Raw genomic sequence first — 14,144 nt, forward strand, 5'->3', positions numbered from 1 at the left:
GAGCGCTGTGTGGGGTGTAGGTATGAACACTGAGCGCTGCGTGGGGTGTAGGTATGAACACTGAGCGCTGCGTGGGGTGTAGGTATGAACACTGAGCGCTGCGTGGGGTGTAGGTATGAACACTGAGCGCTGCGTGGGGTGTAGGTATGAACACTGAGCGCTGTGTGGGGTGTAGGTATGAACACTGAGCGCTGTGTGGGGTGTAGGTATGAACACTGAGCGCTGTGTAGGGTGTAGGTATGAACACTGAGCGCTGCGTGGGGTGTAGGTATGAACACTGAGCGCTGCGTGGGGTGTAGGTATGAACACTGAGCGCTGCGTGGGGTGTAGGTATGAACACTGAGCGCTGCGTGGGGTGTAGGTATGAACACTGAGCGCTGCGTGGGGTGTAGGTATGAACACTGAGCGCTGCGTGGGGTGTAGGTATGAACACTGAGCGCTGCGTGGGGTGTAGGTATGAACACTGAGCGCTGCGTGGGGTGTAGGTATGAACACTGAGCGCTGCGTGGGGTGTAGGTATGAACACTGAGCGCTGTGTGGGGTGTAGGTATGAACACTGAGCGCTGTGTGGGGTGTAGGTATGAACACTGAGCGCTGTGTAGGGTGTAGGTATGAACACTGAGCGCTGCGTGGGGTGTAGGTATGAACACTGAGCGCTGCGTGGGGTGTAGGTATGAACACTGAGCGCTGTGTAGGGTGTAGGTATGAACACTGAGCGCTGTGTAGGGTGTAGGTATGAACACTGAGCGCTGTGTAGGGTGTAGGTATGAACACTGAGCGCTGTGTGGGGTGTAGGTATGAACACTGAGCGCTGTGTGGGGTGTAGGTATGAACACTGAGCGCTGTGTGGGGTGTAGGTATGAACACTGAGCGCTGTGTGGGGTGTAGGTATGAACACTGAGCGCTGTGTAGGGTGTAGGTATGAACACAGCGCTGTGTAGGGTGTAGGTATGAACACTGAGCGCTGCGTGGGGTGTAGGTATGAACACTGAGCGCTGTGTAGGGTGTAGGTATGAACACTGAGCGCTGTGTAGGGTGTAGGTATGAACACTGAGCGCTGTGTAGGGTGTAGGTATGAACACTGAGCGCTGTGTTTTCTCAGACACTGGGCACTAAAACCGATGTGCTTCCATAGATATTTCACTCGCTCCCCCCCTCCGGTCCAGGGATGCAATAACAGAGCACTGAGCAGGTGCCCCCGGCGAAGTCATTGAAGGTCTTCAGATTTATGAAGGTTTCTTGGCTCCTCTTCACTTCCCACTGCATCACGACTGCAGACGAGTATTAAATAAAAAAAAACATTCATGGTAGCTCTGTGGAACACCTTGGTGAAAACCCACCACGACATAAACCCTATATTCAGGCCCCGTATTTCACACTGTCTTCTGTTTTCTGAAAATCCTCCCCACGTCTCTGCTGTTTGTCTGTTGTACTGTGGTCCTGCTGGAATGTTATCTTGTGCCGCTATATACCTGTATATGGACTGTATATTGACTAAGCTGTCTTGGTGCCCTAGGAACGCACTGGTGGGAATCTTCTCCATAACAGAGCTCTGTCATTTCACATTTTCTTAGATAGGTGGCGCATCGGTTACGACACTAGACTATAGGTTTAACTGGACAGTAATTGCACCCTTTGAAAGAGGAACTCGACCTTTAAAACACTTCAGTAAAAATGTGAAATGTTAAAAAACAATTTTGCTTAAAAATGCTTGTTAAGGGAAATAACATCCTGGCACGACCGTGTAAAATCACTGGAGAACCGCCAGCTGGCTGTAGGCTCTTCACCCAGAAACAGCTTATGGTTGTGCCCTCAAACAAGGTCTCTTAAGTTGTACTGCTTCGGTACAAATTTCCAGCCACACAAATGGGCGAAGCTTTATTTGTCACTTTTTATAAAAGTGTATATTGCTTCTAGTAAAAAGTTTATATCCCTTTCTGTAAATGTCTCCCGAGTGACTCTGCAGCAAAAAAATGAGCTTCAGAGCCCCCTCCCCCCCAGCCTCAGATATGATGATTACACACTGACTTTAATAAGCAGAGGCCACGACCTCTGACACCTGGGCCCCCCCCTGGGCACTTGTGTAAAGTAAATGGCCAACAGTAACTCAGGATACAGCACACAGGGTTTAAGGGGACGTGTAAAGCTGTCCATGCCTTCAGTTCGCAAGGTATCAAATCCCTATTTCCATTTGTATTTACTCCGGAAAAATCCCATGATTAGCGACTCATATAAACTGATCTTAAAGATCAGTGTTACATAACACAATTTCTAAAACTGACACACCCCAAAAATGTTTTGCCCGCTCCACGCCTCTGAATTGCTTTGTTGGGCTTGACACAGTGGTGTCAATTTTTCTTTTATTGTTGCTGATTTTTTTTCTAAGCCCAATGGAGGAGAATCCAACATTCAGTCAAACAGTTTGAAACACATTCTATAGTCTGGAAACGCCAAGGAAAGGGCTTCCATTGTGCTGCACCATCACACACAGACGTGATAAAAGGACACAAACATATCAAAAGTAACACACCCGCTCGATTACATCAGACAATGACTCAGCCATCACCTCCAATAGAAGGATGATGACCAAGACTGTCAAAGCTTCTTTGAGGTGAACCAGGTCATTAAGAGTGAAAAAAACGAGTGTTTCAGAGTTTATTTGTAGTACCAACAAACTTTGGTAAATTAGCGAATTTCAGCATTTGAAATGCACTCTCAACAAGGTGTCAATGAGCTTGTGACAAATAAATAGCAGTGTTTCTCCTGTACAGCTTGGTCGAAACAACAACAAAACAAACAAAAAAAAAAACTAGTTCAATCTTATAATTCCATAAAATGACATACAAAGGAATTATATCTATGAGTTTACTGTACTACTTTACACAGAGATTTAAAATTTCTCCTTTTTAAATAAAGCTTTTCACTTTCTAAAGTACCGTCTGGTGTATGTTTTATTTAAATAAATACAACATTGTTTTTTCGTTTTTTTTCTACATGCTCTAGCATTTTGGAAACACTTCCAATTATATACACTGAAATGACACTACATAACCTCCACAATTATTTGTTTATTCTTTTTTTTTACCTTGTCCATTCATCTTTTTCATATTGTACATCATTAGGGTTAAAACTAGAAATCATCTAATGTTTATGCAAACGTTATATAAAATAGGGAATGTGTTTCCAGAAACCACAACAGTTGTGCCTTTAACCGTTTTTTCTTTTTTTGAGTTTAAGGGCCACACAATAATGGCAGAGTCATGCATTGTGTGTGAATGATGCAGAATTCATATGACCAGTCAGAAATCTGCGTTGCTGATTATGGAAATATGCCTTTCTGTGAGGGAGTTGGGAAAAAAGGAGGGAAATCTCATTTGCAGAATGATATACAAATATCTTACAGAGATTTCTATAAAAACGTATCTGTCGGGACCTGAGCCCCACACGTGCTTCTCTACAAATGAGCACGCATCCTCAATGTATCTTAAATGCATCTTAAAGGCAGTGAAGCTCATTGGGCTTTTCCCAGCATTTGGTTAGTCCATAGAAGAGCTTGTTGTTCTTCCGAGTCACTCGTGTGACCTAGATCTCCGCTCATCTTGTCTCGAAACGAAACTGGGCTCCACAGTCTTGCATCATCGATTCTGCCCGCAGTCGCTCTCATGAGGCGAAGTAGGAGCTCTGCATGGAGTAGAGCCGGTCAATGGGGTTTCCCACCCGTGCCTGCAGGGAGCCGACCTCAGACGATGCCATGAAGCAGTCGCTCAGGCTGGTTAAAGACGTGTCGCTGTCGATGTCGTGGAAAATGTCATTTCCTGTTTTTTTTTTTTTTTAAAAGAAAAACAAAGTTAAGTCAATTTATGGACTCCCCAAACAAACGAAACAGAAGAGGTGACATCAAAAATGGCGTCCAGACGATAGTTCAGTTACGGCCGGAGGCTGCACTGCCAGTCCGTAACAACAGCATAAATGTTTCGTTCCTCTTTACAACCTCCGGATTAGCGCCTAGAAACATGGAAGATTCTAATTGCATTCCTTGGTCAGATAATCAATAATGTGAAGCGTAACATGACATGAAAAGTTGATGCGGGTCCTGTTGAAATGTCCCAGAAAAAATCATGTCACCAGGGTCACTCTAGGGACCAGGAAGGGCCATTAACTGGGAGTGTTTAAGCTTCCTCAGAGGAGCAAGAGGCTTTATTACGTTTTGGTGGATCCAAATGACACCCTTACATCAGGACGCTGACAGTTTGATGATGCGTACATTTTTAATATGGCCGGCGCGCTTGCGCTTTCATCCCGGTGCTAATAAAATTACAGCAGAAGGGGCGCAGAGAGCGGCCATTTCAGCACTGAGCGACACAGGGCGGGGGGGAAGACTCCCACAGATGTGGCAGTGGAACAGTGGGGTCCATCCGTATGCTGTCTACCTGTGGCAGGTAGACGCGAGCGGCTAATGCTAAACATTAATGCTAATGCTAAAGGCTCAAGGTGTGGAGGTCAACCACCTACCATTGGAGATGTTGCAAAAACTGTCACAAAATCATCAAGTAATAAAATTGCGTGATGTATGTAAAGCATATGTATATGAGCTGCATATCATATATCAAAAGATCTACGTAAATAAAGCTTATTGTTATATTATTACTCTAAGGTTTCCATTCATCTGATACAGTATATATGATAAAATGTGTATAACCAACATGCATTGCATATTTCAATGGCATACACTGATACTCGATACCAGGTACAGGTATTGGAGGCTCAGTGTATCTCAGCCTCGTGTCTGGTTTCAGTGACCCCTTCTTCAGGGTTCATGACTTTCTGAAATAAATGCCTGAGGTAAAAGTCCAAACATCTGAGCCGCAATGAAACCCCCCCCCCACCCCGTGCTGGAGGATCGTCCTGCTTTTAATCTCCTACTCCGACTTCCCACAATTCCGCTGGCTTCAGTTCGGCTTGCCGATATACCAGAGTCCTTGTGGCATAACGGACAGTAGCAGCTGTGAAGGATCGCCAGGACTGGCGCTGTGACAGCAAGCGTGATGAAGACATTGATGAAGATCACATATGCAGGATCTGGTTCATTTCCCATGGTGAGTCCTATGTCTCTTGCTGAGGAGTATGTGTGCATGTGTGAATGTGTGTGTCTGTGTCTGTATGTGCGAGCGTGTGCGTGTGTGTATGTCCATGCATATGTGTGTGTATGTGCATGAATGTGTGTGTGTGTGTGTATGTGCGGCTGTGTGTGTGTCTATGTATGTTTATGTGTGTGTATGTGCATGTGTGTGTGCGTGTGTGTGTGTGTGTTTCCACAACCACCCCGCAGGTCTGGGGAGTGGGGTGTCTCTTCTCACCATATGGGTTCATGTGGTCTCCGGGCATCTGTGGGGGGGTCAGACCCTGCTGGAAGGGATCGGTGCTGTAGCTGTTCTGGTCCATAGGCACCAGCTGCTGCTGAGGGGGGGCCAGCGGCGTGTACGACCCCATCATGCCCTCCATGCGACTGGAGATGGCCTCTGCAGAAGAGCAAATGGGGCTATAAGCGGCTCCCGACCTCCTGCAGCTCCTGGCTTTTTACCCCCCCCATGAACGCAGTGCGATGCCATCGCCATGGTACAGCTCCAACGCCCTGAACTCGGCACAAAAACTCTCCCCGCACCACATTCAGCTTAATTACTAAAAATTAATTACGCATGCAAAATACAAACTGCATTATGATGGATTAAATGTAACTTGGAAAAACTCTGCGGTTTTATCTAATGATAATATCCCATAATACGCTGCATTACAACAGTATTCCACTGACTGGTGGCATGACTGATCACATGACTGCCGTTCTATCACACGCTGTACCATGTGACAGGAGGCCAGCCAATGAAATTCCTTGACACGTACCTTGACCGAGCCTCTGAGTGTTCTGCTGTTCCTGCTGCTGCTGCTGTCTCCTTGCCAACTTCTTCATCTGAAAAGAAATGAAATGGCGTTATTCACTCTCGCCCCGACTCGGCAGCGCAGATTTTTTGGAAGTGCGAGCCAGAGATCTGCTGCGCACTTAACTTACGGTGAACCATAGACACAGATTTGACTGTGATCCACCACACAAAACCTTTTTTTTTACAGAACAGGAGGTGGACAGAGCCAGTAGCTTAACTAGTAGATTTGCCTCTAAGCAGCACATGGAGCGTTTAGTGCTGATCACAGCTAACCCGGACTGTCCGTGTCGCACGCTCCCAAGCCGGGCTGGGACCTCACCTTGGCCCTCTGGTTCTGGAACCACACCTGCACCACCCGCACGCTCAGGCCTGTCTCTGCTGCCAGGGTCTCCCTCACCTGGGAGAGAGGAGACAAGGCAGAACTTCAGCCTATGGGCGGAACCAGAGCCAGGGTCCAATTAGCATTCCTGTGTGTGACGGTCCTGTTGATATGTCTTTCAGGGTGGGGGGGGGGGAAGAGTGCAGAACTGGCACTTTTGGAGGTGGTCGGTGGGGGGGTGGGGGGGGTTCCAAGCTAACACTGCAAGGACCTACCAACAAAGCCACTCATTCAAACATCAAGGGTCAGATTAAAAGTCCCCCCCCCATCCCCCGTAAAAAAAAAAAAAAAACACTGTGCCTTCTTTATTCAAAATAGCGAGATTCTCAGCATGAAGCCTTTTCAAATATCTCTTTTCAGCCACAGTATTTTCGCAGACTATTACCCCCCCCCCCCCCCCCCCCGTTTTTATAATTCCCCCCCCCTCAAATAAAGGCCCGTTGTCCAGCTGGATGCTAAGAATGCCCCCGACGATGCTCACGTCCCAGCTAGTATACAGACCTTGAGTTACATACTTTAGCAGCTTAACAGTGTTTGGTAACCGCCGTCACGTGCGCCCCCCCCCCCCGACAGTAAGGGCTCAGCGCTCACCTTACGGCAGGGCTTGGAGGACACCTCAAAGGACGCCTTGAAGGCGCGTCTCTGCTGCGTGGTCAGGATGGTACGCGGCCGCTTGGGACGACGTGGGTCCTTGCTGTCCTCGCCCCCCTTGCCCTGGCCCCCCGGTCCCTTCTCCGGCTTCACGTCCAGGTCCTCGTCGTCACTCTTCTCTGCATGGGGGAGGGACAGTCTGTCAGATTCCTGCTGTCCCATGTCCATATGGAGGCCTGTGAGGCTCAGTGGGTTAAATCACTGTACCTGTGATTGGAAGGTTTGTGGCACCAGCCCTGGCCTTGGCAGAGTAGTCACTGCCACCGGGCCCTTCAGCAAGGCCCTTAATCCCCCCCCCCAAAAAAATGCTGGACAAGTGGCCGCCCTTCACTCTTAATTGTGTGTGGGTTAGGTATATATATTACATTGTGAGGACCAAATGTCCCCACAACGCGATAAAAACCTGTAATTTTGACGTTGTGGAGACCATTTCTTCAGTCACCACAAGGGGAAACTCAATTTTATAAAAATCTGTGACTGCAATCAAAAAACTAATAATGTCAATGCGCTTAGCTACCTGAGAGGATGCAGCCTCCCTGAAAGGCCCTTTGTGTCTCTATCAGACGTGGCTCTGATATCACTCATCAGTATTTATCTGAAGCAGTGACACGGGCCATTAGACAGACACTGAGCGGCGACTTTTAAAATATGTATGTCTGTCTCCAGATATACCAGCGATAATAAATCATAGCGCTAAACTGTTTCGCTCCAAATCACAGATAAGGAATGGCAAGGATATCCGACGAATCTGGTACAGTCCACCTGAGCAGGTTTGGATGCGCGTGAAACCTAGCAAATACCAGTCAGTCGTGTTCTGGAACAGCCCTGGACAGCAGGACGATGTTTACTGGGTGTTTTTGCCAGAGGAAACGTCAGCCTTCTATGTAACACTGACCGGCAAGCGTGTAACTCTCTGTATACATACAGTGCCAGTCAAAAGTCTGGACACACCTGCTTTTCAAGCATTTCTCTCTATTTTAGCTGTTATTCACCTTAAAGTAAATGGCCCTGATGCATTGAAGTAATGCATATCAAGTGTTCAACATCTCAAAATTTGCTCAAACTTTAGACTCTTCAGAAGAGCCCCCTTTTGCTTCGATGGCAGCATTGCAGACTCTTGGCATTCATTCCCCCAGCTTCCCGATGTGGCCACCTGGAATGCTTCTCCGACAGTCCTGAAGGAGTTTCTACAGGTTCCCATTGACTACCTGCTCTTACTCTTCAATCCAACTCATCCCAAACCAGCTCTGTAGGGTTTCGGTCGGGGGGGTTGTGGGGGGCAGGTCATCATTGCATTGGAGTCATCACTCCACCTCCGTCCTTGTTCATAAGATAATACCTTCTGCATTACCTCCAGGTGCTTAGGGTCCTTATCTATGTATTTCTTCTTCCGCATCTGTCATGGTGACAGTAATTAACACGATGGATTTCCCAGCTTCAGGTCGGCTTATTATGATGCTGCTTTTCACGTTTAGATAATAACGATCTTCACGGTACGAAGGCCATCGAATATTACGCACAGGAAAGAAATTTAATCTGGTGGGGAACGCTGCGAAACGTGAAATCAAGCCGACGAGCCGCGATAGGAGGCGGCTCGGAGCCAGCGGTGTGCTGTTACCCGCACGCCCGGTTACCGTGCCGACGGGCGTTCCTCACACACCAAGCGCTGACACACTGCTTCATTTGGTACATTGTTCTCGTAAATCACTCATCCGCTGCGTTCCAGATTGAAGCGCTTACGCCCCGATTCATCCAAACATCACTGGAAGTTTAGGTCGCTTTGCTGCTATTGTGTACTAGACCCTTCCTGGAGTCTTTAATGTGCGATTTCTGGCCTGGGTAAGATTATGAGCATTAACTCTATACGCTCTTCTCTGCGCTAATCTTTGGGGACCTGAGCCAACTCCCCATACACAAAGAGCATATTTCATTACAACAGCACAGCCAAACCTGATGTCATTCCCAAGGCCCTCCCCATGCACCCCCTCGTCCAAGAAACTAAAAAAAAAAAACCAGAAAGCGTCCGTGCCTGAAAGAGGCCAGAAATAAACCTATATTCCCTAAATATGACACACTAACAAACAGACAGTTTTGACAAATTCGCCTCTGGTGGATGCGGAACCAGATGGAGGCGACGTATAGTGCTGGCGGGATTCCGGGAGCGGAGGGAGCAGAATTGGACGGCTCCTGAAAACGAGGGCCAAATCACGAGCCTCCACTTACTCACTGTGATCTACTGATTTAATTTTTCCCCACTAAAGAGTCGAATGAATTAGGAAATGTCAGCCAGCACCCACCCCCCCCCCCCCCCCCCCCCGCCTTTAGATGATTTGGTGAGAAAGTCCCATATTAAGCCTCACACTTCTTAAATGTAGACGATCCAGCTCCCTCCTCCCTGGCGGCATTTAATATCCGCTCACAGGTGAATGGGGGGCTGGGGGGGGGCGGAGTACTCACCCGAATCGGAGTTTTCGGGGCTGACGGAGCTGAGCAGCTCCTTCTCCTTCTCGTAGTCGCTCTTGCACAGCAGCTGGCCGTCCTTCAGCACAAACTCATCGCCTTTGCACAGCTGGCGCTCGCACACGCAGCAGCAGAAGCAGCCCAGGTGGTAGACGCACTCCAGGGCGCGCATGACCATCTCGGTGGGCGCGATCCTCTCCAGGCAGCCGCTGCACTTGGCCGCGAACAGCCTATCCAGAGAGAGAGAGAGAGAGCGAGAGAGAGAGAGAGAGAGAGAGAGAGAGAGAGAGGAGAAGCCCGGTGTTATACAGGGGCAAGGCCAAATCAGGTGACCAACCCTAATAACTCTAATAATCATCAGCACTATTTATCAATATAACCCCCTGCACCATGTGACAGGAATCCAGCCAATGAAACGATGTCTCTCGTGCCCCAGACCACCATATCTCTCCGGCCATGTTGTCCCCTCTCCCCAGAGCTGACTCCCAAATTGTTTCCAGGTATATATGCCTGAAGTTGTATTAGCTCCTGTAGTAGACCGTTGTGCTAAGAAACACGAAGGTCATGGGCTTCAAACCCTGTGATTGTACAAAAATTTGAACCATTCTACATCCTACTGCAATTGACTTAGGACAGAAGCGGCAGGTAACTGTTGTTTCTTCCCGCTGTTTTGCAAAACTCCAAATAAAGTCGCTGCTCCATCATATACAGATTGGTTCGCATCCCGCCTGGGGCTACGCTTACTGCTGACAAACCGAGCTCTGTGTCAAAGATAACCAGTCCCTCAGGATTTTAACGTAGCTCTTTCCTAATGCAGGTACAAGCAGTATTTCAGTTACGTGAGAAATACGACTTTTAATATCTTTTACGCAACATTGTATTTCAACCACACGGGTATTTTGAATTCCGTAATTAAACAAAATGAAATTCACACTTCGCATCTAACGTGTATTTTACCAGTTTCCGTGTCCAATATGGTTTTTCAGTGCATGCGAATTGAAATATTTGCTTTAATTACTTTTGTGCGCTTTGTCATTTATGTATCCGGGGCTTTGTGAAATGGGCGCGTTTAATTTTTAATGAAGCGGAGTGGTTTGTACAGGCATGTATTACATCAACTTTTTTTTTTCTCCCTCAAACATCGTTCAGTCCCTGGCCCCGGCACGTAGTCAAAAGAAAAGCTGCAACGAGACTTCGGTGTTATGTTGAGGGATTGCGGGGTTCCTGTCATCTGTGCTGGAACCCTGTCAGCCTGTCCGTCACCGGGAGTTTCGGGGGGGCCTGCGGGCGCGATCCTTAGCCGCCTCTTTGACAGCAGCTCATCTGTGAAACGGCCCCACATTAGCTGACGACGCCCCAGCGACGCCGAGGCGCGGGAAGCTGGCAGCGACGCGACGGGACGCTCCCAGCTTCTGCAGGGGCGGCTCTCGGCAATTTGAGACGCTCAATTTGCATCGCCTCAATGGCAGCGATAACAACGCTGCACACCTCCGCCTCATGCCCCCCTCCCTCTTCCTCCCTCGTTCCTCCCTCGTTCCGGCACCCTTTCCACTTGGCGCGGCCGTCCGACGTTCTTCTGCGGTTTAGCTGAAATGTTCTAAGACGCTGCGAACCCGAATGCATGTCATGTTCATCACATTTACTCTCCCATACCAACAAAATAACAAAGCGGAGAATTAATTTACAGTAGTTTTTTTTTTTTAATAAGAATGTGGCACAGATTCATGTGGTACCAGATTACATTCTTTTGTGGAATTAGTGTATCAGAAAGTAAATAAACTTTTTTTTGACAGTTCCAGGAGCTGTTGGAATTTTCCAACCAAATTATTGTACTGCTGGCTATATCACAACAGTGAAACGATATGACTACCTGAGGATAATGGCATGCACAGGTAAACTGAGCCCCCATGGCTGAGACAGGGGGTGCCGATGGCACTGGGCAGGGGCACATTCCAACAACAAACCTCCCGCCCAACTTGGGGCGCGAGCCGTGCCCTTTGCTAGCCGGCCCTCTGACCCACCGAGTACTGCTGCTGTGTCGCCATTTACCAAATCACTTTCCATTACACACTCCAGGGGGCGCAGGTGGGCACAAACACAGTTTATGGCCGGGGAGCATACCCCCCTGCTTTGTGGTCACCCGAAAGCAAGGCACGTGCTTGCAGACCATATGCCAGCCTCATTGTAAATCACTCCTCACCACCAAATACGCCCCCTGTAGGAAGAGAGCGGGATTGATGAGTTTTTGGCCTGAAGTGATGTGCAGCACAGCTGCCCGGAACCTATCTATCTGTAGTTAGCATCTCGTTCATTTCAGCCAGCCGGGCAAAGCGGGCCAGTTTCCGCCTGCGTCGGACCCAGGGGACGAAGATGGATCGTGCAAATATGGGCAGATGGAGAGCACGGGGCTAACTTTTGTCATGGTAATATCATCAGTGCTGCCGATGGAGAATTGATAAAGGAGCGGGTGTGAGTGTCGGTGGGTGTCTGCGTTCGCGGCCGAGTCCCATGCAATGGGCAGGGCCACCGAGCCACCAAGACAGGCCTCGCTTTTGTCCCGCTCAGCCACGTGTGCGGAATGAGATGCTCCTTCCTGATGTCGTTTGTCAACCGTATTGTGTTTGGGGACAAAATCTAATCTTCTGTTCTTTTTTATTATTATTTATCTGTATCTTACAATGCTTAAGGGTAACAGAAAAACCACGCTTATCAGATTTGGAGAAGGTAGAATTAGGATCACTGGATGGCACCAGTAATCGAGTAGATATTACCATGTCATTATGCCCCAAAATTAGAATATCTCGTGTAACCAGAATCTAGGTCCTTTCTTGTGCACGTGTGTCTGATCTGTGTGACTTGTGTATGTCCACAGGGCTTCTCAGTGGCGAAGGATCTTATACGGTCAGCCACTGGCTTGGGGGAATCTGTGCGTTTACAACGACACATAAACACAGAAACACTTTGGAAAAGGAACAGCGGGAGATTAGCACAGACAAAAAGGGAGCGTCCGTGAATGTTAAAAACTGAAGAAGTTTTAAACCTATGACAGATTATAATGATTACAGCAATTGGAAGGGGAAACCTATTACATATGATCAATAATACAGGGTCCCAAGACTCTTGAGGTGTCGTCTTGAGCATGGGGAGGCTGTCTGTTTGTTAGCTAGCCTGGCGACCCACATGCACGGTTCAGGGCTTCCGGGTCATTCATACGAGACGTTTCTTCCCCCAGCAGGGAAATATCAGATTGCGCCTGCCGCCGTTCAGATCCCGATATTAGAGGTGTTATTATGGGATTATGGGCGCACTGGCACATCATTAGAGCCAGACCCACAGGCCTTCCGTCAGTGGCGCCATAGATAACCGTGTCTATATATGGTATATCAGTGTTTCCCAATCCGGTCCTCAGGAGACCTACAGATGGTCCACGTTTTTGCTCCCTCCCAGCTCTTGGTAGAGGGAGCAAAAATGTGGACTGTCTGGCAGGGAGCTGGATGGGAGCAAAAACGTGGACTGTCTGGCAGGGAGCTGGAAGGGAGCAAAAATGTGGACTGTCTGGCAGGGAGATGGAAGGGAGCAAAAATGTGGACTGTGTGTGGATCCCCGAGGACCAGCTTGGGAAACACTGTGGTATATAAGTACTAACAGATAGCCTGATGCAGGCCGGCGGGGTGCCACACCAGTGCATTATGGGTACCAAGAGGCCGGCAGAGGGTAAGGGTGATATATCTGTCACGACTGGCCCCCCAAACCCAAATCAAATGTTTATCTAATGTCAGGCATGCCAGTCTGAAAGACCACAGATTAAAGAGAAGGGAGGAAAGAGGAAATTAATCTTTCGAAAAAAGCTTTAGATTCCCCCTCCCATTCACCCGCACGATGCAAAAACTGAAACCTCCTCATGCAGATGAAAACATTCCCTTTCATGTGCCCTGGAGAATTCCTCTCTTTCTTCCCCCTTCTCCCTTTCTCTCCTGCCGGAGCTAATCTTGTAAGCCATTGTTTTCCCGTTCCCCCTCCGTCACTCGCCATATTACGCTCCCTGTAATTCCCATTCTGTTGCCTCACGGACCTTCCTGTCTGCCATTATCCCCGCGCCTAATCCAGACTTTTCACCCGTCGCCGGGCCCCCCGTCACCCCGTCCTTGGATTTTGGGGGGGTGGATGGAACAGCCACGCGTGATGCTCCTGCTATAGCAACCACAAACCGCCCCCCCCCTCCACCTTCTCTGGCTGCCTGGCACCAAGAGCCAAATGCTCTCAGCCGAACAAGGGGAATTAGGGGGAAGCACTGGCCTGCGATCTGTCCACACCCCCCCCTTTGAAAGGCGCAGTCGTGAAGACTCCCACCAGCTAGCCCATATCAAACAGGCCTGCTGGTGTGTGTGTGTGTGTGTGTGTGTGATTACATTTATATTACATTGTGGGGACAAAATGTTCCCCACAATGTAATAAAAATCTGTTATTTTGACATTGTGGGGTCCATTTTTCAGGTCCCCAAAAAGATATGTGAATGCAGTCAAAAAACTAAAAATGCCAAAAGGCTTGTAGTTTGTTTGGTTACTTATGGTTAAGGTTAGGGCTGGGTAGGGGTTGAGGTTGAGGTTGAGTTTTTTGCCCATAGAAATAAATGGAGAGTCCCCACAAAGATATAATTACAAACCTGTGTGTGTATGTGTGTGCACGTGTGTGTCGGAGGCAGGGTGGGTGGGAGCACT

The 14,144-nt window shown here is 48.4% G+C and overlaps 1 protein-coding gene across 4 annotated transcripts in view; it reads right to left on the reverse strand.

The window, feature by feature from the left end:
- Positions 1-2,641: 2,641 nt before the first annotated feature.
- LOC111833132 (LIM/homeobox protein LMX-1.2-like) overlaps positions 2,642-14,144 on the reverse strand; it is a 59,774-nt gene continuing 48,271 nt past the window's right edge. For all 4 annotated transcript variants that reach the window (XM_023791089.2, XM_023791087.2, XM_023791086.2 and 1 more), the window contains exons 4-9: positions 9,424-9,656; positions 6,907-7,085; positions 6,256-6,333; positions 5,899-5,965; positions 5,358-5,519; positions 2,642-3,815 (exon numbers count right to left, since the gene is read on the reverse strand). In XM_023791089.2, the coding sequence (XP_023646857.1) occupies positions 3,661-3,815; positions 5,358-5,519; positions 5,899-5,965; positions 6,256-6,333; positions 6,907-7,085; positions 9,424-9,656 (874 nt within the window). In that variant the 3' untranslated portion in view covers positions 2,642-3,660. The remainder of the gene's footprint in view (positions 3,816-5,357; positions 5,520-5,898; positions 5,966-6,255; positions 6,334-6,906; positions 7,086-9,423; positions 9,657-14,144) is intronic.

This window comes from Paramormyrops kingsleyae, chromosome 7 (assembly GCF_048594095.1).
Source record: "Paramormyrops kingsleyae isolate MSU_618 chromosome 7, PKINGS_0.4, whole genome shotgun sequence".
Classification (NCBI taxonomy): domain Eukaryota; kingdom Metazoa; phylum Chordata; class Actinopteri; order Osteoglossiformes; family Mormyridae; genus Paramormyrops; species Paramormyrops kingsleyae.